At 54.8% G+C, this 25,247-nt stretch overlaps 4 protein-coding genes across 4 annotated transcripts in view; 2 read left to right on the top strand and 2 right to left on the bottom strand.

The window, feature by feature from the left end:
- Positions 1-33: 33 nt before the first annotated feature.
- PTSG_05491 (TK/RTKC protein kinase) lies at positions 34-13,344 on the bottom strand (the record flags this gene model as incomplete). Its single annotated transcript, XM_004993305.1, has 31 exons — positions 34-269; positions 469-610; positions 817-1,347; positions 1,499-1,857; positions 2,093-2,441; positions 2,618-2,762; positions 3,057-4,342; positions 4,541-4,635; positions 4,884-5,049; positions 5,351-5,568; positions 5,826-6,133; positions 6,413-6,508; positions 6,791-7,179; positions 7,412-7,567; positions 7,706-7,804; positions 8,133-8,473; positions 8,744-9,154; positions 9,352-9,439; positions 9,676-9,746; positions 9,988-10,039; positions 10,220-10,290; positions 10,530-10,584; positions 10,778-10,848; positions 11,061-11,205; positions 11,411-11,512; positions 11,720-11,811; positions 11,964-12,017; positions 12,205-12,300; positions 12,503-12,618; positions 12,899-13,041; positions 13,255-13,344. The coding sequence occupies 31 exons, from the start codon at positions 13,342-13,344 to the stop codon at positions 34-36; spliced, it is 6,573 nt and encodes a 2,190-aa protein (XP_004993362.1).
- Positions 13,345-13,577: 233 nt separating this feature from the next.
- On the top strand, positions 13,578-14,846 carry PTSG_05490 (uncharacterized protein; the record flags this gene model as incomplete). The annotated part of the gene is made up of 4 exons (XM_004993304.1): positions 13,578-13,641; positions 13,905-13,950; positions 14,207-14,381; positions 14,748-14,846. The coding sequence occupies 4 exons, from the start codon at positions 13,578-13,580 to the stop codon at positions 14,844-14,846; spliced, it is 384 nt and encodes a 127-aa protein (XP_004993361.1).
- Positions 14,847-15,105: 259 nt separating this feature from the next.
- PTSG_12326 (uncharacterized protein) lies at positions 15,106-17,899 on the top strand (the record flags this gene model as incomplete). The annotated part of the gene is made up of 2 exons (XM_004993303.1): positions 15,106-15,846; positions 16,208-17,899. The coding sequence occupies 2 exons, from the start codon at positions 15,106-15,108 to the stop codon at positions 17,648-17,650; spliced, it is 2,184 nt and encodes a 727-aa protein (XP_004993360.1). The 3' UTR covers positions 17,651-17,899.
- PTSG_05489 (uncharacterized protein) overlaps positions 17,740-25,247 on the bottom strand; it is a 7,694-nt gene continuing 186 nt past the window's right edge. The window contains exons 1-20 of the mRNA XM_004993302.1: positions 25,138-25,247; positions 24,454-24,923; positions 24,083-24,155; positions 23,741-23,893; positions 23,439-23,543; positions 23,154-23,271; positions 22,793-22,917; positions 22,359-22,583; positions 22,016-22,099; positions 21,835-21,885; positions 21,612-21,717; positions 21,301-21,377; positions 20,955-21,008; positions 20,604-20,720; positions 19,749-20,289; positions 19,414-19,523; positions 19,008-19,231; positions 18,744-18,830; positions 18,306-18,411; positions 17,740-18,087 (exon numbers count right to left, since the gene is read on the bottom strand). The exon at positions 25,138-25,247 is cut by the window's right edge and continues 186 nt beyond it. Coding sequence (XP_004993359.1) covers positions 17,920-18,087; positions 18,306-18,411; positions 18,744-18,830; positions 19,008-19,231; positions 19,414-19,523; positions 19,749-20,289; positions 20,604-20,720; positions 20,955-21,008; positions 21,301-21,377; positions 21,612-21,717; positions 21,835-21,885; positions 22,016-22,099; positions 22,359-22,583; positions 22,793-22,917; positions 23,154-23,271; positions 23,439-23,543; positions 23,741-23,893; positions 24,083-24,155; positions 24,454-24,923; positions 25,138-25,242 — 3,099 coding nt within the window. The 5' untranslated portion in view covers positions 25,243-25,247 and the 3' untranslated portion in view covers positions 17,740-17,919. The remainder of the gene's footprint in view (positions 18,088-18,305; positions 18,412-18,743; positions 18,831-19,007; positions 19,232-19,413; positions 19,524-19,748; positions 20,290-20,603; positions 20,721-20,954; positions 21,009-21,300; positions 21,378-21,611; positions 21,718-21,834; positions 21,886-22,015; positions 22,100-22,358; positions 22,584-22,792; positions 22,918-23,153; positions 23,272-23,438; positions 23,544-23,740; positions 23,894-24,082; positions 24,156-24,453; positions 24,924-25,137) is intronic.

Raw genomic sequence — 25,247 nt, 5'->3', positions numbered from 1 at the left:
CGGACAACGCTCGCGTTCATACGCATGAACCGTTCACTCAATCACAGACACTTTGCCTGGATGGCAGAGGACGCCGTGCTTGTCCTTGCAGGAGAAGTACTTGTGGCCTTTGACAGTGCCGTTGTTCTTGCCAAGGGGCTGGTCAAGCTCAACACCGCAGCGCACTGCGCGCGTGACGCTGTGGTTGCCGAAGAAACGTAGCGTGCCCTTGCATGCGTACCCTTGCACGGAAACGCGCTTGCCAACGTCCGCAGCAGACACGTCTCCGGCTGCGCGTACAACGCCAACGACAAGGAAACAGGATGGAAGTACGGTGAGTCAATGTTTTCTTGCTTAAGAGGCGCTACAATATAAAAACATTGCAACTTTGCATGGCGGACAACTACAAAGGTGCCTGCCAGAAGGCATTGGCCAATCATGGATCTGTACCACGGCACGTGTCATGTGTGTGTGACATGACTGCATTACCTGTTCGGCCAAAGGTTGTGGTTGCGGGCTCGTTGTCATCGTTGCCCATGTTGCCGTAGAGGTCCTGGCTGAAGTCTTGCTGCGGCGGCTGCTGGGCGGCCATGCCAAATCCAGTCTCCTGGAATCCAAAGCCAGAGATGTTCTGGTTCGAATGGAAACACGGTGCAGTGCAAAGTCAACAGGGTGAGCAGCACATGTGTGTGTATTTTGTGAGATTTGTGTGCGCTTGCGGATTGATGTGGTGTGTTGCGTGTTGAGTGCGTGGTCATGGGGGTGGAGCTGAAACGTCGACAGAAGAAGGCATCAGTGTTGCAACCAACCCCACCAATGTGCACGTCACCAACTGACCTCCTTCACAGGAGCTGTGCCTGCACTATCATCGCCCATGTCATACAGGTCTGCACCCTCGAGGTCCTGCTGGGGCCGGAAGGACGTTGCTGCCATCTGAGGCTCGTCATCACCCATGTCATACAGGTCTGCGCCCTCAGTACCACCGGTTTCGTTGTCATCACCCATGTCATACAGGTCGGCACCCTCCGCGCCGTTCTGGTCTTCTTCTTCCTCCTCCTCCTCTGGCAAGGCTCCAAGGGAGGTGGTGGTGGTGAAGGCATTGTCGTTGTTGTCATCGCCCATGTCGTACAGGTCTGCGTTCTCATCCCGCTCGTCCGGGAGGGGCGCTGTGGGCTCGTCCTCACCCATGTCATACAGAGCAGCATTGGGGTCATCGTCGTTATCGTTGTTGTTGTCCCCATCGTCATCACCATCGTCTGCATCTGCCTTGTACAGCGGGTTGGAGAAATGCTTTCCGCTCAAGCGACGAAGCAGGCCCTTCAGCCCGCGCTTCTTCTCCACAGGCTCCGTCTCTGCAGTGGCATCCACCTACAAACATCAAAAAGCACGTACACACACAAAAACAAGATTGTTGTGAATTGGGTGAATATGGGCCAGTTTGAAACGCGTTGCATCAACATTGCTGCCACCCTCAACAAGGCACGGTGCGGTGTGTGAGCGCACGCCACGCCAGACTCACCTCGAGGTAGTCCTGTGCGTTGAGGTCTTCGCCCGTGAGCTCCTTGTACAGCGTGCGGAAGAACTCGGAAAGTTGGGCGAAGGTGGGGCGATCGTCCTGACTCTCGCTCCAGCACGCGAGCATGCGCTCATACACGTCGTCGCGGCAGCCGTCTGGCTTGGACAGCCTATGGCCGGCAGCAACCTCGACCCACACCTTCTGGTTGGACCAGCCCTTGTATGGGAGGTCAGCGCGTGTCCACATCTCGTAGAGGAGAATGCCGCAGCTCCACACGTCTGTCTTCTCGTTGAACTTTCGCTCCTCCAAGGCCTCAATTGCCGTCCAGCGAACAGGCAGCTGGCCGCCACGGGACTTGTAGTCTGTCATGTGTGTGTGTGTGTGAGAGAGAGAGCAAGGCAACAATCGAGTTCAACATCAAGCAGGATCATGCCACCGCTCATCAACCTTCAAGCACTCACAAACACACAAACGCTCACAAACACACAAACGCTCACAAACACACAAGAAGACAGAAGAAGAGCAGTACTCGCACAAACACACACACGCGCGCACACACACACACACAAATAAGCACGCAATGAGAGCACTACGCACATGTGTCGTCCTCTTCAATCTCGCGAGCGAGGCCAAAGTCGCTGATCTTGCATCGCATCTCGCTGGAGAGCAGCACGTTGCGCGCAGCAACGTCACGGTGGATGAAGCCCTTGCCGTGGACGTGCGCAAGACCCTCGCAGCAGTCGCCGGCCCACATGACCAGCTTGTCAACAGGCACGTCGTTATCCTCCAGGTACGACTTGAGAGCACCATGCTCCATGAACTCGGTGACAACGTACACGGGCTTGCCCACGGTGATGACACCGACAAGCTCAACAACGTGTGGGTTGACAAACTGCGCCATAACGGCCGCCTCCTCCAGCAGCTCTTGTCGGTCAGCCAGCGTTCCCTGTCAACGAAACAGAGGAATAGTGTGCGACAAACGAAAACACATTGCACCGTGTAAGGACAAACAGAGTGGCAATACAGGCATACGCACACGCGCATACGCACACGCAAGCATACACGCGCATACGCACACGCAAGCATACACGCGCACAAGCACGTATGCACGCAAGCACACACCTTCTCGTGCAGTGACTTGACAGCAACGAGGTAGCCTGGGATATGTGCGTGTTCCTTCAAGAGGCCCTTGTAGACAACGCCGAAAGCGCCCTTGCCCAGTTCTTCAAGCAGCTTAAGTGCTGCGCGGTCCAGCTCGCGCGGGTACCTGCACGTGCACATGATGGGCAGTCCATGACATGCACAGCGAACCGACGTATGGTTTTGGGGTGAGTGGATAAATGAACGTCAACACACGGTGTGTGATGGCATGAATGGCGATCGACCAATGGTTACAAGCGAGCACCACCAGCCCTCGTGCACTTACTTGAAGCAGCAACAGCACCAGCACCAGCACGAATAATAACAACAACACACAGGTACACAGCACCCATGCAAAGTGCTAAGGACAGGTCACAGCCATGACAGTTCACCAGCAAGACGCCACACGCAAGTCACTCACCGTGGGCCCTCCTCGCAGTCCTTAAACTGATCCATGAGCTTGAAGATGTCCTCCCAGTTCTGCGGCGCGCGGGACCGTGCGCGAATGCGGTTGACAAACATTATGCCCATCACAACGCCAATCAGCAACAGCCCACCAGCAGCGCCTGCGCCGGCAATCACGCCCGTATCCTGCGACCTGCTCGCAAAGGGGCCGATGGTGCTGTTGGAGAATGGGGGCGGCGGGGGCGCCGACACATTCGCGAAAACTGTAATTTCAAATGTGCAAGGGATGAGCGCCTCATTGCCAGACGCATCGAAAGCTGTGACGGTGATGGTGTGCTTGCCAATGGCAAACTCGGAGCCAGACACGTGGCTGGAGGTGACAACTGGCGGAACCCCGCTGTTGTCCCTGAAGGTTGGCATGGTCCAGTTGACAATTGCCGCTGACTCATCAAGCGGTGTCGACACGCCCTTTGACCCGGGGCACGTGACCCGCTCGGGCGCCGTCACGTCCGTCACGTTGATGAAAGTGTATGCCGGCGCCGTGTTGTTGAATGCATCCGTGAACCACAGCTCCACCATGTGTACGCCAAGCCCGTAGCGGTTGTTGTCGGGGGTGTTGTCTTCAGTAAGCCTGGGTTGCGTCCATGGGATGGGGTCACCTGCCTGGTCGGTCATCATGGCGTTGTCCATCACAGACGCAGGCATGAGCTCGTCAATACCAACAAACACCGTGCTAGCCGTTGCTGGCAGGGTCTTGTACACCGTGTGCGAGGGGCTCGGGACTGGACGCTCCGTGTCGGTGATGGTGACAGTGAAAGTGCAGGGTGCAGTGTTGCCAAACGCATCGGTCGCCGTGTACATGACCGTCCAGGGCCCTGTGCCGGGCTTCCGCAGCGGGAAGCGGTGGCCCGAGGCAAAGTTGCTGCTCAGATACGTGCGGTTACGGTTGTCTGTTGCCACCGGGGAGGGCCAGCTGGCTGTGAGGTAGTTCTTGCCAATGTTGGTGGGCGCGCTGATGTTTGCTGGGCAGAAGGAGAAGATGGGCGGCGTGCTGTCGAGTAGCGTGAGGAAGCCGGCGACCGTCGACGCTGCGAGCGGGCCCTTGTTCGGGTTGTACGAGTACTCATACTCCACGCCGACGTGGCTGTCCTTGGTGAGGGTCCAGGTGACATTACCAAGGTTGTCGTCAGCGACACCGAGGAAGCGCAGTACGAGCGTCGCAGAGGTGAAGGTGAACGGCCGCGTAAACGCGTCTGTACGGCCAACAACGCCAACCACGCCATCAGACTCCCGAACAGCAACCTGCCAGTGTGTATGTGTGTATGTGTGTATGTGTGTGTATGTGTGTGTGTGTGTAAGTGATCGGAAATTCGGCAGTTGTATGTGCGTCTTCGGGTCTCGATGAGGACATGAGTGCCATGGGCAGCAATTGGTTGGAAAGATAGCTAGAAGGTGTGAGGAGAGACATGAAACAAGCAGCAAACCCCACGCACAACGCACTAGCTGCTCCGGCAGGGCAAACTTCTTCGTGACGGGCGCGGCCGTGTCGTCGCTGTACTTGAATCCCCGAACAACGAGAAACGCGCTTGCACTCTCTGTTTCCCAAAGCGGCAAGTTAGGAATGTGTGCGTGTGGGAATACGAGATGTGTGGGTGGATGTTCGAAAGCGAGTGGGTGAGTAAGAAGAGAATGTTTGCCAAAAGATCGTGCCTTTGTTGTTAGAGAGACAAAAATGCCTCAGGACTAGAACGACAGTCCAAAACACGTGGTTGTTGCTGATGCAGCGAACAAACAACCAAATCAGCACACTCAGCAACTGCAAGCTGCAGCACCCAGGCCCCACCTTGATGCTCGTAGATGAAGCCTGGCGTCTTGCCAGCTGCCTCCCACTGCATGTCGACAACAAATCGCCCGCGCGCAGCCTGAGCGCGCTCGCGAACAACAAACGGAAGCTCGTCGTTCTTTGTCTCAAACGTCATGTTCAGGCCAGTCAGCATGCTCATGTCCGCCTGATGGTATTTGAAAGTGTTGCGGTGTTGGTGCGGCGTTGGTGGGGTGAGTCAAGGAAAAGCGTTTGTGATGTTGTTCGTGTGAGCTGCATGAATGGTCACATGTATTGTTGTACGGACATGGGCTGTGCTGCACAGCTGCCGTGTGATGTTGCGCTAGAGTGGTGGTGGGGTGATGTGATGGCATTTTCATGCAGTGGCGGCTGCAAACAAACAGACAAGCAATTCATGCAGGCAAAACCACGACAAGGTGGACGGTAAACCACAGCAACTGCAGTGAGGGTTGCCCAATTAGTCATACCTGAAAGGAGGACACTGGGCCCGTGCCGTGGATGCGGTGCGTGTAGAAGGCGAGGTTGAGGTCGGGTACAATCCTCCGCTCAATCGGATACGCCCACTCCGTAACGACCTCCTTGCGCTGCAGCACGTTCTCCGGCACAGTCACAAACACGTCAAACGTGCACTGGGCCTCGTTGTTGCTACTATCGCTCGCTGTAAACGTGACGCTGTGCGGGGAATCTGATAGAACACGTGCAACAAGCATAGGGCAGCAACCAAATGTGGTGCAATACGATGACAGGGTTTCAGGCCGTTGTTATGAGAAAAGCGAAAAAAAGCAGAGAACAGCAGCCTTGCATTGGCACATTCATGATATTGGCGCGGTGAACACAATTGATGCTTCTAACAAACGACCACAAAAGCAAGGTGAGTCCGGGACAGCAACTTCAGGTGCCCCACGCGAAATAACCATCACAATAATCACAGTGCATACGAACCGACTGCGGAGAGGACGGACGAGTATGTGGCTGGGTCAACCACTGGCGCAGGGTCAATGGCATCGTAGACTGTCAGTTTGGGCAGCTCAACAAGCGTCTCAACCTGACCCATCGTGTCGATGTTAAATGTGCGCGCTGCCAGTGGCGGCGGGCAGTCGAGGAAGGTCGGGGCAATGACATCCTTCGTTGTGAGGGCGCCCGCGAGCTCTTCGACAGTTGCCGGCTCGCCGTCGATGCGGCTCAACTCAAAGGCAACATAGCTCGGGAAGGCGGGAATGAACAGTTGCGTGGGCGGGTCCGCTCGGCGCCTGTCATGGAATGGGCGAATGTGGTGTACGGGCGTGGGTTTGTGTATGCGGTGTGAGTGAGTGAATGCGTGAGTGAATGCGTGGATGAATGCGTGGGTGTGTGGGGGTGAATGTGAGTGGTTGGTGGATGAGATGATGGTTTTGTGAGCGACGGAAGTGTGGGTGACGGAACGAGATGACAAGATGGCAGCACACAGACAAGCACGGTGAGAGAAGTCCCAAAAAGCATGATTGCGTGTAACAGGAACGACCAACATGTAACAAGCACGCGAATATTACCTGCGAGCAACAGGCAGAGGGTTGAACTGGAGCTCCATCGTGACAAACGACATGGATGTGGTCACAGCCTGTGACGAGGCAATCAGATTCACGCAGCTGTTGCAATTCACGTGATGGTGGTGGTAGTTGTGGCCGATAACGACGGGTGAGTTAAGGATAAGTGGCACACTCATGCCCACAACGAGTACAAACACATATGAACACACACGCACACACACACGCACGCACACAAACAATCACATGCACACGCACACAACAATCACATACACACACGCACACATACACACGCATAAAACATAAACACACACATACACGCACATACACGCACACGCACACGCACACGCACAAACACACACACACTTACTCAGCCCATCTCACCTGCGCTGAGCAGTCTGGTAGACCCAAGTGCCTTCGTCCGAGAATACGGGGAGTGGCCCGTTTGTTGTCACGCCGGCAAACGTCACGCCAACCGACGCGTTGGTGGCGGTGGGTGGTACCGACGTCGGGAAGGGCTCGTTGTCTGTGCACCAGCGGAGGGCAACGTTGATGTCGGCCTGCAGGTCCTCCGTCAGTGACAGGGAGAAGGGACGACCCGTGGTCGTACGGAAGCCAATGAAGAACGAGGATGTGAGGTCGCTCTCAAAGGTGGGCAGGCGCGACGCGTCAGCAATGCCTGGGGAGGAGAGGGAGTAGGCGATGGACGCGTTGCCGGACTGCCGAAGGTCAATGTCGTCGACTTGGATGAAGAAGCCCTTGCGCACAGACACCTGCAATCAGGGGTTGTGTTCATTTCATGGCAGGATACACCATAACCCACGCCACCTCGACGGTCAGTACAGCGTCGATGTAAGAAAACGGGCGCAATCAATGCACGAAACGCAACACAAAGACACATGCACAGGCGCACACAGAAGCATGCCCACACGGCGCAGGCTAACAACAAAAGGCACCCGTGCACTCTTGCACCCATAGTGGACTCATGGACACAAGTGTGCGCACCTTAAAGCTGCACTGGATGTACTCGCCAGCAACGGTCTCGTTACTGCGGTAGGTGAAATTGGTGGTGCCAACGGGCACCATGACTGTGGTGACGGTGGCGTCGCTCTCATTACCGTTCCGGAGAAGCACAAGCTCCAGATCCGTCAAATATGCAGGCTGAGGTGTGTCAGTGTGGTGGGGGGGGCGGGTACAGCAGTTAAGAGTATGAAATGGGAATGTGGTAAGCGTGCAACTGAGTGGATCTGAACAGTGCAACAGATACAGGTGTCAGTTTTCAAGTGCGTGCAAACTTACGAAGGACGGGGTGACACCCCAGGACACCTCCACTTCATTCTGAGACACCACGTACTCGTTGATGTCCCTAGGGCAACCAAGAAGCGCAACCACGCTCACCTGGTGTGATGACACACAAAGCGGTGAAGCACAGTGAGAAAAGTAAGGGGGTGTGTGGGGTGTGCGTGTGCGTGTGTGCGTGCGTGCGTGTGTGTGGCATGCGTGCGTGTGTGCGTGTGTGCGTGTGTGTGGCATGCGTGCGAGTGGGCATGTGTGTGAGGGCAAAGCACAGTATCGCAACCAAACAAAACACACATGTGTGCAGGAAAGCTAAGTATCACCGTGGCACCTTGTACAACATGGCAGCAACGCAAATGTGCCATGACTAAACACAGCTTGCATCAAACATTTCACTCCGCTTCACATCCACACATTGCGTTCGACTCACCGTGATGTCCATTGTCTCTGAGACGCATGAGCCATCGTTCTTGACAAGGGTGCCATCCACAAGCAAGTTGCACTCGGTTCGGCTGTCCCTTGCAGTCACGAGCAGGACAGGCGCAGCTGGTGTCTGAAGCTGCTTGGTGAGGGTGATGACGCCCGTGGTGGCGTTGATGGAAAACACATCCGCGAAGCCGTCCGGTGTGGTCAGGGAGTACGTGATGTCGTCCTGCCCTGCCGGTGCGTCCGTGGTGGCAGCGACAGTCGTGATGAGCGAGCCCGCGGGCTGGCTCAGCGGGATCAGCACCCGTCGGTCCGCAACAGAGAGTACGGGCGGCGTTGCCGTCACTGCACGGGTGGTGGACGTATGTTTTGGACAGGAAATGGCAAGTATAGGCCGTACATAATCGTTGTGTGAGCAACGTAACAGGCGAACGAGCGGATGACGACAAGCAGGGAAACATGCGACAACAAACCAACCAAATATTATTCAGAGCACTTGCATACGTGCACAAAGATACACATGCACACATCAGTGCACACGTGTGTAGCACAGAGCCCTCGACAGACACCAGCCACACTGCACTCCAAACACTCTCAACAGCAGCAACAACGTACGTGTACATCCGCGGTTGTCAATGGCATAGCGCTCGGCGCAGCGATCGCACGCAGGCAGCGTGTAGAAGTTTGCACCGGCGGTGTCCACTGACTCATTCTCAAACCAGCTGACAAACAGGCACTGCCGCATGCTGCCCGTGGTGAGGGTGAAGCCAACACAACCCTCCGATGCATACTGCACGCGGCACTTGTCGGTGCAAAATGCCAGCGCATCGGTCACGCTGGCGTCGAGCGTGAGCTGCGAGATGAGGCGAGTTTCCGTGGGCTGTGCATTGAACATGCGGCCAACCAAGCCGTACGCAGGCTCAAGCTGCAGGTCGCGGTGGCACACCGAGCAGGCATCGGCAATGTCCGTGCAGTTGCACGCGGCACCGTTACTTGTGCGATTGCCGTCCTCGCAAGTAAACGCGTCTGGCAAGGGTGAAAATAGCACATGCAACAATGAGCACCGCAAATACGTACGAACAGCTGCTGCATGGCTATGCTTGCATGCGGGTAAATGCATGTGCGTGCGTGTGGATGTGTGTGCGTATGTATGTGTGCGCGTACATGCATCTGTGTACAGTGCATCATAACACTTCCAACAACCAACACGAATCCGAACCAACCTGATCGACACTTGCGGTTGGACAAAAGCGTGGGCTCTTCATACTCAACCGTTCCCAGCGGGCATGACGTCACAGGTTCGCATTGTTCCTGCAGTGAGGGCAAAGAAGGGGAAAAGAAACGAAGAGAGCGGATGTGCACGTGACGTTGGACAATGTGAATGTTCGACTTTGAGGTGCGTGCGCAGCGCAACCGAGTGAGGGCCAACCTATTCAGTGCGTGGCTATGTGCTGTCGCAACACACGCGGCACAACTGCAGTCCATTGCATGAGCCAAAACGAGCCGCCAAGACCCTCACATCTCAATAAGCGCCACAACCCACGCACCGAGTTGCCGTCGTAAAACGTCTCGCCAAGGATGCACGGCTCGCACACGCGGTCAGATGTGAGTGTCGGTTCTGGTAGTAGAAGTAGTAGTGGAAGTGGTGGTGGTGGTGAAAGTGGCGGCGGCGGCGGTGGTGGTGGTGGTGTTAAGAGCAGTGTGTGAACATGTAATATACAAAAGAGTTGAAAAATTCATGCAGAGCACCATGTCAGTCCAAGGATGGTGACCAGAGGCAACGCAATTGAGGATAAGATGGCGAAGCACCGACGACGACTGGGGTTGATCGCATGAAATCAACAGTAGCAGCAACGCACCTGTGATCTCTTCTTCGCCATACGGGCAACTTGACACCGACTGGCACTTTTTCTGAAGTGGTGAGAGCGCGACAGGATGAGAAAGTCAAAGGATTGAGATGCTGCAGACACAAACGCGCACATGAGGCGTGATATTGAAGTTGAATTGGGAGCCAAGACTTGCGATGCAAGAAAGTCAACAGCAATGTCGAAAGGACGACACAAGCCGCGCGTGCAAGTTGACATGGCGCACCGTTGTCGAATTGTAGAAGGTCTCAAACTGGACACACTCCTTACAGACACGGTTTTGCAGCTTGGTGGGCTCTGGTGGCGTCCGCGCACATGATCGTCGAGTCAAAACAGACAGCAAGTGAGAAGTGTTGTTTGGTGGTGGGAGAGGAGGGATCGACGGTTGGATGTGGGCAGAGACGACAGATGAGAAGGCAAACATAGACGAGCAAGGCGCGAAGATAACTTTGCTGTTCTGCTGCATCTGAGCGCAGATAACAACAAGGCTCACAGACAGAACACAATGTATGCACAAAGAACAACAATATTTTCACCTTGGGTTTCCTCCTCTGGCGACTCGCAGGGTGGATGGACGGTCTCGCATTTGTTCTGAGGAATAAGATGGGTGGAAATTTGCACGTGAGAAACGCGGCATAGTGATGCTGAGGCAGGAGAAGCAGCACAGCTGGTTGGCAAAGCAAGGCACGTGCATCGTGGATAATAATAGATCGACACCCGCAAGAACGCACACGGACGTGCGGAATGCCAGCTCGCAAGTACATGAATGCAATGGAAATCGAACCGTGTCAAAGCTGAAGTAGGTGACGTCTTGCACGCACTCCCGACACTCGCGGGGGGAAGTAGGGGTGACGGCTGCAGACGTGGCACAGAGAGAGAGAGAGAGAGTGTGTGTGTGTGTGTGTGTTTGCACGATGAGTATGTGTGTGTCTTTCACAAGTGTGCCGGAACAACAGAGTCACGCGTCGCACGAGGAGACAGTTGCGAATGAAATCACAACATCAGACAAGCCAAAGATGTGGAAGCGTTGCAAGACAAAACCAACACGCGCTGCGGAGCTGACTCACGTGCAACCTCCTCAAGTCCATATCCACACGGCTCGCTGACTTCGCACTCATCATCGCCTGGGTCCTTCTTGAACGTGCCTTCAGCACACTCCACGCACACGTTGGAGCTAAAGCTGCTCTCCCCGCGGTACCGGCCAGGCTCGCACTGCAAGCAGTGATGATAATGGCGGTGATGGTGGTGGGAGCGGAGGCAGGGAAACAGGGGCAACGTGAAGTGAGTATCATGCCAGGTGGACAATTGTGCACATGTGTACGTATTATGTGTGTGATTGTTATGTGGACGTAGTCAGCACATTGCCAAGAGTAACGGTATTCAACATCACAAAACAAAACGGCAAGCGAAAGCTCACCACACATGCGTAGTAGGAGTTGGCAACCTCCACCCTCTCCTCGTCGCTCGTGCAATCAAAGCACTGGCGGTCTGAGGTGAAACTCGGCGACAAGAAGAGACGCTGCAGTGACACCGGTTGCACGTGTCGCAGAGTAATGAGCATTGTATGAGTAAATTTGTCGTGGTGATTTGGTACATGGGCGCACGTGTTCATCACTTGCACACTGCTTCCTCATGCAGCTGTGGCGGTGGCTGTTAAGCGTGGGGCAACCGCATGGGGGTTGCACATGCACGATGCACAGAGTGCGCAAGAGATCACATGACATACCGTTCCTCTATCGTTATCTTGGTTGTCGCAGTCGTCCCAAGTCTCACATCTTGGCTCATTGGTCTCAGAAGTGAATTTGCCGCCCTCGCACTCTGCATGGCAGATTTGTTGAAGACGTGAGAAATGACAGGTTGGTTGGCGGTGGAAGCAAAACACATAAACACCACGCGCAAGACACGTGACGTGACACACATACCATCACCACGCAAGCAACGCTAAACACAAAGGTGACATCACACCATACCTTGGCAGCCTTGCGTGGAGGAGGAGGCGTCGTAGTGGGTGCCGGCGAAGCAGTCTATCAACAACATAACAAGGGCGTGGTGTGGTGTGAGCAGCCAACTCGATTATCATTGGACCGAAATGTGCGTCCACGACAAAACAACATACAGCAAATGAGCACGCAAGCGACTATGTGCGATCGTGCGAACACACACGTAATACGTAGCACAAGGGCATGAGGGTGCAGCTGCGCTCAAGCGTACCGTAGAGGGTGACACGACAGACAAAGAGGAAGTTGTTGGAGCAGGAACGCCTCAGCCAGCGCGGCGAGCTCTCAATGCTCATCGTCCCACAGTCGCCTGTCATGCAGAGGTTTGCACGAAGCAGGATGTACAACGTTGAGAGAAACATGGGGAATACAACATAGGCCACACAAACAGATAGGAGGCGCGTTCGAGCGCATGCAAGTGGACACGTCGCAAGGACACATGTGTGCTTGTGTGTGTGCGTTTGTGAACATGGTGCGTGGGAATACAAGTCAATCGAATGTTCGATACGTACCATCGCCGTACTCAAGGCTCTTGTAATCGCTGCTGGTGTAGTCGCGGCTGTTCATGTCGTGCTTGAAGCTGCTGCGGTCGCCCGGCCGCTGGAGACCAATCCACATCCGGGGGTTCCTGTACGATTAGGGACCGAAGCAAAGATGGGTTGGGAACAAACACAAATACACCACGCACACAGAGCAAGGCGTGAACAAGGTGATGCCATGACGTGTGAGAAAGCACGCATACGCACATGACACAAGAGCTCCCACTATGTGCGCATGTGTGCTGAGCCAATCAGGCGGCGAAAATGCGGGGTCTGCGGGGTCTGCGGCAAATATGCAAAGGCCAACTTCCATGCCACGAATGAAGATCAGGAGCAAACAGCGGAACAATGTGAGCAACGGGCACGCACGGTGGAAGGTCCCAGTCGTTGTTGTCGTCTGCGGTTTTCATCAGGTCAAAGAGAAGCTCTTCCACAGCAGCGCTCTCAACGCGCGTCAGATACGCGTCCTCATTCCAGTCGTGGCACACTGAGCGCGCATCCGCATACGTCACCTGTACATACCAAAGGGATTTCGTTGGTCGTGGTATTGGTCGTCGTGGTCGTCGTGTATGTGTGCGTGCAGGTGTGTGTCAGTGTGACAGTGTGAGTGAGATCATATCTACCATTGCCGGTGGAACCGCTTCCCATGGCACAACACAAGCAAAGAGCACACATGTCAAGTGCACGCGTGGTAGTGCAAACACAAAACAAGAGAAGAGGCGCACCATTTCGAAGGTGGTGTAGTACTGGAAGTTGCCTTTGGTGACGCTGACAGGTGGTGGTGGCACAATCGGCTTGAGCTCACACACGACCATGTCGTACTCCGAGCTGCAGGATGTGCGTCTCTGGTAGTAGTTGCCCTCGTATTCCGTCAGCTTGACGCAATCGCCATCCTCGTCATCGCCGTCTGCAGTGTGTGTGTGTGTGTGTGTGTGTGTGTGTGTGTGTGTGTGTGTGCGCATGTGTGTGCATGTACATGTGTGTGGAGGGGCACCCTACGTCAGGATATTGTGGCAATGTCAAACAAGCAAAGGCACGCCACGCAAGTATGTTGAACATGAGCGGCACCACCACCGCCGCCGCCGCCGCCGCCATAACCAGCCAGGACTCAGGTACAGCCGTGCTGTTGTGGTCGTGGGTACTCCTGTCTGCCTGCCTTCCTTTCATATCCATGTGCGTGTGTGTGTGTGTGTGTGTGTGTGTGTGTGTGTGTGTGTGTGTGTGTGTGTGTGTGTGTGTGTGTGTGTGTGTGTGTGTGTGTGTGTGTGTGTGTGTGTGCTCATCTGTGTGTGTGTGTGTTGCAGCTTTCCCCTCGAAGGAAAGCGCCAGGGCGTTGCTGTTGGCGCTGTGCCCGCTGTTCTCGCCCTCCTCTCAGATGCAAACCCGCGCGTGCGAGCACAGTGCGCAGGCGCAATCATGAGGTGGGTGTGCGTGTCTGTCTGTCTGTCTGTCTGTGCGGGAGGCATTGCCCTCCCCTTCATGCCCACTTGTTACTACACACTCTCACACACACACACACACTCACACACTCACTCACTCACTCACTCACTCACTCACTCACTCACTCACTCACACACACACACACACTCTCTCTCTCTCATACGCACTTGCACATGACTTTGTGCCCAACCGCACCTCTCGCCTGTCCCATTCCCCTCCCCTTCACCACCACGGCAGCCTGGCCATCACCACAGAGGGAAAGCAGGCCGCCATGGGTGCGGGCGTCACTGATACGCTCCCACCGCTCTTGCGCGACTCCTCGTCGAGTGTTGTACTCGCTGCCATCAAAGCCATCACCACTGTTGCCGACCATCCGCAAGCAAGGCGCCGCTTCTCCGGTCTCGTTGACCAGGTCAGCGCACGTGTGTGTGTGTGTGTGTGTGTGTGTGTGTGTGTGTGTGTGTGTGTGTGTGTGTGTGTGTGTGTGTGTGTGTGTGTGTGTGTGTGTGTTGTGTTGCGTTGCGTTGTGTTGTTGTGTTGTGTTTGTGTTGTGCTGTGCTGTGTTGTGTTGTGTTGTGTTGTGTTGTGTTGTGTTGTGTCTGTGTGCGTCTGTGTGTCTGTGCTGTGTTGTGTTGTGTTGTGTCTGTGTGTGTGTGTGTGCGTGTGCTGTTGGCATCCTTCACTCTGCATCAAGCAACCCAACAACAACCCATTCATGCCAGCGCCAATCCCCCCCCCCCCAACTCTCTCTGCAACACAACCAAACCAACAACAACAGCTTGCTGCCCTCAAAGCCTCACACAAGTCTGGGCTGGACGAAAGTGCGTTTGAACGCGCCATTGACAAAGCAATCGCAACCATCACCTGGAAGCCCTGATGGGCGAAATAACCTCATGTGTGCCTGTGTGTGTGCGTGTGTGTGCTGTCTGTCTGTCTGTTTGTGTGTGTGTGTGTGTGTGTGTGTGTGTGTGTGTGTGTGTGTGTGTGTGTGTGTGTGTGTGTGTGTGTGTGTGTGTGTGTGTGTGTGTGTGTGTGTGTGTGCTTTCCTGTCAAAAACAATTAGCGAAACCATACCAAGAATCTTTGACTTTTTGTTTGCGCGCCATTAAAATTGCGCCAATAACCACCCAAGCAAGATGAGCAGCGATGAGGACTTCGCACCACCCACACCACCACCACCCGAGAGCCCTCCTTCAGTGGCACGCACTCTGCAAAGGAGAAAGGCGAGCAGGAAACAAGAAGGGAGCACAGCATCAAAGAGGGTCCCGCGCAAAGAGGATGAGGGCTCGCTGCGTGAAGGCTGTACCCGCGTCAGCAAAATGCGTGGCAGATCCGTCTGGACCGACCAAACCGTGTTGCTGATTCTGCATCTGTGCATGCAGTTGAAGCTGGACGCCATGCCGAGCAACAGAAAGGCGATGCAGAACAACAAGAGCCGCAATGTGGCATCGGAAGCGTCGAGACTGCTTGGGCTAGGGTCGCCGGCACGGGTGAGCGAGCTGTATCGGCGGTGGTACTTCATGCGACAGGAGAAGGGCGCACTGACTGTGCCAGTGGCCAACCAGCCAGGCAATCGCAAGCCCAAGAAGCGACGCATCCCCACAACCCAGCGCGTTCGAACGTTTGTGCAAACATACATTCACGAGTGCCGAGCGAAGCAAACCAGCGTCACGGCCACGCACTTGCTGAAGAAGCTCATCAATGCCGGCCATGTGACGGTGGCCAAGTCGCCCATTGGGGGCTACGACGACAAGGACTACAAGGCGGCATTGCGGGCGACCCAGAAGTATCTGAAGCACGGAGGCTTCAAGCGAGACCCTTGCGCCCAGACTGAGCTCCCCTCCAAGCTGCTTGATCAAATCGCAGACTACTTGGCCGTGCTCCTCAAGAACCGAGCCCTTCCATCCCACGAACGCCTTCGCGAGGCGAGTTGCTTGCCGTGTTGCTCGTGTGTGTGTGTGTGTGTGTGTGTGTGTGTGTGTGTGTGTCTGTCTGTCTGTGTGTGTGTGTGTCTGTCTGTCTGTTTGGTTGTTTGTTTGTGTACATGTGCGTGCGTGCGTGCGTGCGTGTGTTTGTGCACATGTGCGTGTGTGTTTGTCCGTCTGTCTGTTTATCTGTCTATCTGTCTGTTCTCATGTGCACACGTGTGCGATTCCACCTTTGATATTCTGCTTTTCTACTTTGTTTCCTTGGAACTCATTTTTTAACCATACTGCCCGTGCTTGTGGTGCTTTGCAGGTATACCTGGATGAATCCTACGTCTATCAGCACGCCAGTCAAGGCCACATGTGCTTATACGATCCAGGATCTGACCACGACAAGCACACAGCGCACGTGTGCTCTGGGCGTGGCTGGTGCTTTGCGCTGGCCATTCAAGGACCAGATCCCCGAGCAGCCGCCCCCTCGCCACAAGCGGAGGCCAACGTTGTTCCCGGCACGTGCTGCATCTTCACCCCCGGTGCTGGCAAAGCGAAGGCACAAGCAACAGCTGAACGACAGATGCAGAATCAACAACAACAACAACAACAACAACAACAACAACAACAACAACAACAACAACAACAACAACAACAGCAGCAGCAGCCTTTGTCACCGGCCCTCGCCTACCTGCCACCCTTTCAGCTACCGCCCACACCCACGGTACCACAAGTGGACGGTGCTGACGATCCAGGCCCAGCGTCCTTGTCAACACATCAGGAGCAACCCGCACAGAAGAAGGCAAAGCGTGGGTATCGGTGCAAGAACTGTGGCCAGCAAGGGCACAATCGACGCTCCTGCCCTGAACAACAACAACAACAACAACAACAACAACAACAACAACAACAACAACAACAACAACAACAACAACAACAGCACGAGCAACATGGTGATGAGGCAGGCACCGTAGCTGCTGATGTGCCCGGTGATACAGGCGCTGAAGAACACAGGCAAGGACGAGAACAAACGCCCAAGAAGAAGTCCAGCGTCAGTCATCACGATATCCTCCGCAGTGCAGTGAACGGCAACAGCTTTGTTGCCTGGTTTCGAGACCACCTCCTCCCCAATCTCACGTCCCCCTCGCTCATCATCATGGACAACGCATCGCACCACAGCACTCTCCCCGCCAGCGCCCCCAAGCCATGGAAGATGAGCAAGCCAGACATCATCACGGCGCTTCAAGAGCGTGGACAGCCCGTGCACGCCTCAGAAACTCGACAGCACCTTATGAAGCGGCTTCGAGAGTGGGTGCAGAACAACATGAAGGCCACGGTGGTGACGCTTGCAGAAGAGCAAGGACACCAAGTCCTGTTCGCGCCGCCAAGCGTGTGCGAGCTGCAGCCGATGAGGAAGGTTTGGGGCGTTCTGAAGCGTCGACTGGCGCGAAGGCGCTGCAAGGGCATGTCGTACAATGAGATAGAGGAGATGCTTCAACAAGAGTTTGATCATCTGTCACACGAGCGGCACGAGAACGGGTGCACGATGGTGCAGACCATGATCGACGCCGCTGACAGGGAGGTTGAGAGGTGTCGGCGGCTGGTGGACGATGAGGTGACGCCTGATGCGGCACACGACAGCGATGATGAAGACGATTGCGGGTGGGTGATGCCGAGCGATGATGAGCACAATGGAGGCGACGACAACAGTGGGAGCGATCTGAGCGACAGTGACAGCTGGGAGGACGACGATGAAGGGGAGAGTTAGTGCTTTGTGAAACCTGTTTGCACCTGCACCCCATGTGAAGTGATGTTATATACCCCGGCAGCCCCACGCTGAACACCCATTGCCCATTATTCCCTGTTTGTTTTTGATTATTATTTTTCGACCGACGCAAGCACATGCGTGCTGATTTGGTTGACTCCTTTCGTGTTACGTTGTGAGGGGGATCATGCCCATTACACTTAATACATTACATGATGTTGTTACATTACATTACAGTGCACTCTGAACGGACCGATTGACATCACATCACATCATGACGGCATGTTGCGCAATAGCTCCTTGTACTTGACACGCTGCGGTGCCGGCAGACACGCATCAAAGTTGTACAGGAGATACTGTGTTTCGCCCACAAACAATCGTTTCAGTTCGCGTGCGATGGCGGGCAGCGCCGTTGAAAACTTCTTCGTCTGCGCCACTTCCTGTGTGGTAATGTTCGTGGTGGTGGTGTGTATGTTTGTGTGTGTGTGTGTGTGTGTGTGTGTGTGTGTGTGTGTGTGTGTGTGTGTGTGTGTGTGTGTGTGTGTGTGTGTGTGTGTGTGTGTGTGTGAAACAGTGCAGTGGAGGACGTTGCGCATCGGTGTACAAATTGATTCGCATGTCACACCACCCCCACAACCCCAAGCAAACCCATGCATACCTTCTGAAAGGCTTTGACTGCGACAGCAAATGCCACGTACACGTCATGCGAACACTCCCGCTTGACTTGCTTGACGTATTTCGCCAAGTACTCCCGCGCATCCTCGCTGAGGCACCGCACAGAGAGAGGGTGTGTGCGTGCGTGTGTGCGTGCGTGCGTGCGTGCGTGTGTGTGTGTGCGTGCGTGCGTGCGTGTGTACGTGTGTGCGTGCACGTGTGTGTGTGTGTGTGTGTGTGTGTGTGTGTGTGTGTGTGTGTGTGTGTGTGTGTGTGTGTGTGTGAGGTAGGGAGGAGGCAGGTGCGTGGGTTGAGACGATGGCAGGCAACAGTGCACACAATGCCGGAGAGATCAAGGGGGCAGACGCAAGCTCGCTACTTCACACACACACACACGTACACACACACGTACAAAACGCCGCATGCGTGTCGATTCAGTTACCCGGTTGCGTTTTCGACTTTCTTGAACTTCTGGGCACTTTGGAACAGCTCGCGCTTCTTTGCGCGTTTGCGCACGTGTACATCGGTCCTGAACGAAACCATCCACGATGTCGAACACGCAAGCGGTGAACAGGACAATCAGGACACGTGAGACCTGAGACGACACATGCACAAGTGAGCGCTCGTGCTCGCGCACACAACAAACACTGACACACACAAATACAAGAATTAACACCCTGTGCATGCATACATCACACACACACACTTGGATGTGTTGTCGCTCGACGCTGATGATGATGACAATGATGACGATGATGACGATGATGATGACGCTTCAACGATTGATGCTAACGATGGTTTCGGCGTTGCTGATGATGACGATGACGACGAAGTTTGTTTGCGTGCATCGACGCCCCGCCGTGCAACGCCGAGCGTGCCCACCGTTGCATTCAATCCCTTGTACGGTGCATCCACGCTCACATTGCTTGGCTGTGGTCGTGGTCGATGTGGTTGAGGGGAAGATGGTGACAGTGGTTGTGGTAAGAGAGGCACAATCATCGAAGACAATCACCGTCAGCACTTGGAAGCATTCCATGTTCATCCAAACACCACCAAATCAACATCAACGCAGGCAACATAATGCAACCTGACAAGAGACATCAGGGGCACACCTTTGCGGAGGTGAGCGAGGTGAGTGAGGTGTGCTTTGCGCTGAGTGATTTCACGCCAAGGAGTTTCGATGCGCTGCCGTCGTCGTCATTGTGATCGTACGCAACAACACCTGCAGTGCACATGTACAACGCGGCATGGTGGTGTTGTTAGGATGTGTTCGTGCCACTCAAACAACAAGCAGGCCCACAACCATACACACACGTACACACGTGTACAAGCGCAGTCAACAAACACCCAAAGCCTCTTCAACATCAACACACAGGTACACGCACATGCACACGCACGTGCACACGCACATGCACACGCACACCCGCACAAATTCCTGCTGTCCCACCACGAGAAGGAATGGCGCTTTTCCTGAGTCGCACACGCGTTGTTGTTGTTGTCGCTGTTGGTGCTGACAGATCACTTCCCACCGCTCCGCTCATTGCAGCCGCTGCCGCACCGCCCATCACGCCACCCTCTGCTGATGCCGATGAAGAAGTCGACGGGTCTTCATCGCGGAACACGGGCACGTTGTTGAAGAACGTGCGGACGCTTCGCTGCGCCTCTCCGAAATCCCTAAACTCCTGCACGTGCGCGCGCAGCCAGGCCGGCAGCTGATTCCGCGTGCGCTTAAAACGCGTGTCTGCCAAAATAATGGCGCCGTAGTCCTTCCTGTGCCGGATGACGCGTCCGATGGCCTGGTTCACGGCGCGCGTTGCCTGCGTGGAGTACCAGTGCTGGCCCGAGAGGCGCATTGTGCCCTGCGCCTTCATGCGATCCAGAAACTTCTTCTTCAGCAGCACGCGTGGGTCCATGGCTGCTGGATACGGCAGACCCGTGATGATAACTGCCCGCCCGTTCTCGTCCGCAAAGTCGAGACCCTCGCTCACCTGGTGCATAAGAATTTGGGGTAGGGGGAGGAAGGGAAGGGGAAGGGGGTTGGGGTGGGGGAGTGTATCGTGGTGTGTATCGTGGTGTGTGTGTGTGTATCGTGGTGTGTGTATGTGTGTGTGTGTGTGTGTGTGTGTGTGTGTGTGGTGGTGTACAATTGCGGCCAGATGAGCCATCACAAAGAGAGGGATTCGGTCGTCCCACGACAATGTCGCCCATCGGTGCATGCAGTCGCACACACACACGCACACACGCAATCACCGCAACACAACTCCTTGACCCCCCTCCCGCCTTCGTCCTGTTTCTCGCGCACCTTGCCGCGACAGACGGCGAAGAAAACGGAACCGGCGTCCGGCTCCTTCAACTGCTGATAAAACACCTCCATGGCAGCAACGAACTCGTGTTTGTTCTGTGGTTCAACCACCGGTTTCTGGTGTCGGCGCAGATGCGCATGGGTGTGAGCAACAACGGGCGTGATTGGCTTGTGATGATCATCTTGCCACAAGCAACAAGTGCGTGCGATACGCCACAAATGTCAGCTAAAAAACACAACTCACACACACACACACACACACACACACACACACACACACACACACACACACACACACACACACACACACACACACACACACACGTGTCAGTGTAGGAGCGACTGCCATACTTTGTACTCTGCAATCTGATCCCATATTGAGCGACCGCTGCTCTGCTGCCACCCCTGACGGCGACGGCGATGATGATCGTGACAGTAACGACATGAATGGTGGCCGTGATATCAGTGTTCGTGGCAGTGGCGGTGATGGTGCGGCGCACAGACGGGCAAGTGGGGATGCGTGGGTAACAGTCGGGTCAAACATACAGCAACACGCAGTCAGTCAAACACACACACACATAAATGACACGCACGCATTCACGTCGACAAGACAGCACCCGCATCCAACCATCCAATACAACAAACAGCCATCCAATAACACAAACAGCCAGCCATCCATCCATCCCATCGTGCTCACCTCGATGCATTGGCGCATGAAACCGTATGAGGGAAAGAAGACGAGAAGGCCTTTGGGAACAACGCGGGCAAAGTTGACTGTTGCGCACACACACACACAAAAAAAAACACACATACACACATACAAATACACGCACATTGAAACACAATGTCGCAGTTCAAGGAGGCAGAGGATGAGAAACACACACACGCACACACACCAGTAGTTGTGCACAAAAGCACACTTTGCTCATGTGCTCGAGCATACACAAAGCCGTATGATGTACCACCTATCATCATCATCATCATCATCATCATCATCATCTCCGATACCGATTGCGTTCCCGAGGTCTGCCTGGTACGCTGGGGAGCTGCGTGTTGTGTACGACGCGTTGAGTTCGTGTCCGCGCGGGCCGCACGTCAGCACCCCGGCCCACACCTGGTAATGGTGGTGGTGGTGGTGGTGGCCGGCGTGTGAAGAAGAAGGCGGACAGTGCAACAGTAGGGGACACGAACACATGCGCGCACGAATGTATGCGCACATGTTGTTGCCCACCTGTTTCTTCGAGATGATGTGCGGATTCTCGAGACGAATTGGAAAGTCAACCTGCACACACGCGCACGTGATGTTGAGAAACCAAGGGAAGCACGGAAGTGATGTGCATTCACAATAGAATGTGCACACACGCACACACGCGCACGCACACACATGCAAACACACACACACACGCGCACACCATGAGCTCCGCTGCAAATGTGTCGAGAGGGGAGAGGGTTCCACTCGTCAGGACAACAGACCGCACCCCGTCCTGGATCAGACTCTGTGTTGACGGAGGTCGTTGATGTGGCATGGAGTGAGCACATGGCACCACGCACACGCACACGCACACACATGCATACGCACGCATGCACACGCACACACATGCACACATGCACACATGCACACGCACACACATGCACACATGCACACACATGCATACGCACACATATACACACACACGCACTTACACACACGTACACACGCACGTACAAACACATACTGCTCCGATGCGCAATCCACCCCTCCCGTATCAACCCCACCTTCATTGCAAACGAGGACGTAAAGCACCAGAAGCTGATGGTCCGCGGGTTCCCGGCGGGCGCAGCAACCGCCCACCCGCTCTGCTGCTGCTGCTGCTGCTGTCGCTTCGACTCTGACACATTCACGTAATAGTACTGCCGGATCATGGCCAAGTTGTCCTTCGTCTCCGCGCCAAACAGCAATCGCAGGATGTCCGCAAACTTGGACAGGTGGCAGCGCGAACTCTGTAGCGTGACGGTAGTGGTATTAATGGAGGTGACGCTGGTTGTGTTGATAGCTGTGGAGGTGATCGTGTTTGTGAAGGCGATAGGAGAGAGTGACGCAACTGTGGACACATGTGCGACGCACGTGCATGCGCACAGGCGTATTCGTATCCGGAACTGCACGCCACCAATCACTCCAACAACCCCCTCTGTTCTGTGTATGTTCGTACTTTGAGTGCTCCCACGGCGTCTGCTGCCTGCTCGACCTTGGGCAGGATCACCTGGACGGTCTCAAACGTCATGTTCAGCCCTTCAAAGAAGCGGAAGATGAAGTCTCCAGACCGCTGCATGGGTGCTGTCCGACACACACGCAAGCGCATGCACAGAAAAAGAACGGTGCAGTGAGTTGTTGAGGTGCGCGTGGCTGTGTTGTGCTAGCGGGTAGGAGCAAGACTTCACACATTCATCACACGTCCACGACCACGACCACCACCACGACCACCACCACGACCATCATCATCATCATCATCATCATCATCATCATCATCATCATCATCATCATCATCATCATCATCATCATCATCACCACACCTCCGATCTTGACGGGGAGTGCATCGAGTTTCTCTTCAATCTGCAGTACGAGTTTGTGCAGCGCTTTCGCGTCGTCCGCCGTCAGCTCTCCAAGCACTTCCGCATCCGCCGTGCTCAGCTGGACCAGCAGGTGGGGTTGGTGTGTGAGCGAGTGTGTGTGGACACATGGGCCCTTCACAGCGGTGACACACTGCCATATGATTCAAAGCACTGGCAATACAAGAGGTACAAGCAACAACAACAACAACAACAACAACAACAACAACAACAACAACAACAACGGACCCGTGCAAGCTCGTTACTGAAGGCTGCGAGATCTGTTGTTGAGAGATCAAAACTCGACGCGTCCTCGCACACGGATTCGATGTTGTGCGCCTCATCCAGGATCACCTGAATGTGTGTGTGTGTGTGTGTGTGCGCGCGCGCGCGTGTGTGTGTGTGTGTGTGTGTGGTGGGGAGGGTGGCGAGGTGGGGAAGAGAGAGAGTGTGTGTGTGTGTGTGCGTGTAAATGTACACGTGAAAAAGCAAGCATGTATGTGAACATGTGCACATCACTTCTTTCAAACAAACACACCACACAACCACACCACTGAAGTTTCGACGTCGATGCGCTGATTGCGCCGCGTGCGAGAGTTGAGGATGTAGTTGTACGGAACAAAGACGAGCTGTGCACTCTCCAGCCCGTCCCGCGCCAGATAATACGGACAGCACGACGCGCTCCGCCCAATCTTCACAAGATCCTGGCGTGTGTGTGTGTGTGTGTGTGTGTGTGTGTGTGTCGAGGGGCTGAGCAATTGAAGCAAATCAAGCAAGCAGCAGGGTCCGCGGACCCACGATCGCGCAACAGTATCACACACAATACAACATACACACACACGTCCTCATGAACACGCGTGCAGGCGCACTCACGCACACACACACGTGCGCACCTCGATATCTGCGATGCCGTGATCAGCAAGATCCTTCTTCCCTTTTGGCACTTGGAAATAATACGAACACTCCCTGAAACAAACAGAACAGACCAGACCACAGGGTACACACGCAAAGCACAAGTGCACCGAGGTGTGTGTGTTGAGGTTAGGGGCCAAACATTGGCAAAGCCGTGGTGCGCAAGAGAAAGGAACTCCTCCACAACCAAACACGCGCACGTACACACGAAAATCACACAGACACACACACACACACACACGCACACCAATCACACAGACACAGACACACACAAAGACACACACACATAGACACACACACACACACACCAATCACACACACACACCAATCACACACACACACACACACTCACTGGCTGGCGACTTTGTGGCGGCACGTTCTTGTCTTCGCGGCGTTTGTGTCGAGGCGGGAGACCTCGGGGTTGATGCACAGTTGCTCGCGGGAGCCAAGAACGCAGATATTTGGCTTGTACGATGTGCGCTTCAGCTCGGCAATGGTCTGCGCAATCTGCGAATGCGTTCGCGTGGCGTAGATGATTCGGGGTGCTTTGGGCTTCTGCGGGGTAAACCCTTGTGCGGGATTGCCTGGCTGGTGTTGTTGGTGCTGCTGCTCATATCCAGTGCCACTCGCTTGCCAACCTTGATGCGGTCCTTGGCCTCCACCCAGTCCCGCTGCCATTGCTTTAGCCTTGGCCTTGGCTGCATCCTCCTCCGCCTGTGCTGTGAGGGCCTTTGTAAATTGCTCTTGCCACGCAAGGCTGGCGCACAGTAAGCACAGCGTCTTGCCCGTACCCGTTGGGCTTTCCAGCATCGCATTCTTCCCCTTCAATAGCATGTGCAAGAACATGAGTGTGAGCACATGTGTGTGTGATGTGAGTACGTGTGGAGATGTATGTGTGCGTGTGCGTGCGCGTGTTGACATGCGTATCTTGGTGTGAACAAGCCAAGCACTGCATCGACGTTCCGCGACAACATTGACCAAGCAACACACATTGTGTGCAATGTAAAGTCGTCCACAACACACAACACACAATCACCTCGTTCAAGGCTTGGATGAGAGAGTTCATGTACGCTGTCTGCAAGTCGTAAGGGTTGTGCGGAAAGGACACCCACACCCCGCCTATCTTCAGCATCTTGGACATGGCTG

Source organism: Salpingoeca rosetta (genome assembly GCF_000188695.1).
Source record: "Salpingoeca rosetta unplaced genomic scaffold supercont1.13, whole genome shotgun sequence".
In the NCBI taxonomy this organism is placed as follows: domain Eukaryota; class Choanoflagellata; order Craspedida; family Salpingoecidae; genus Salpingoeca; species Salpingoeca rosetta.
The sequence above is the reverse complement of the archived record's forward strand: the minus strand, read 5'-3'. Positions and strand labels throughout refer to the sequence as shown.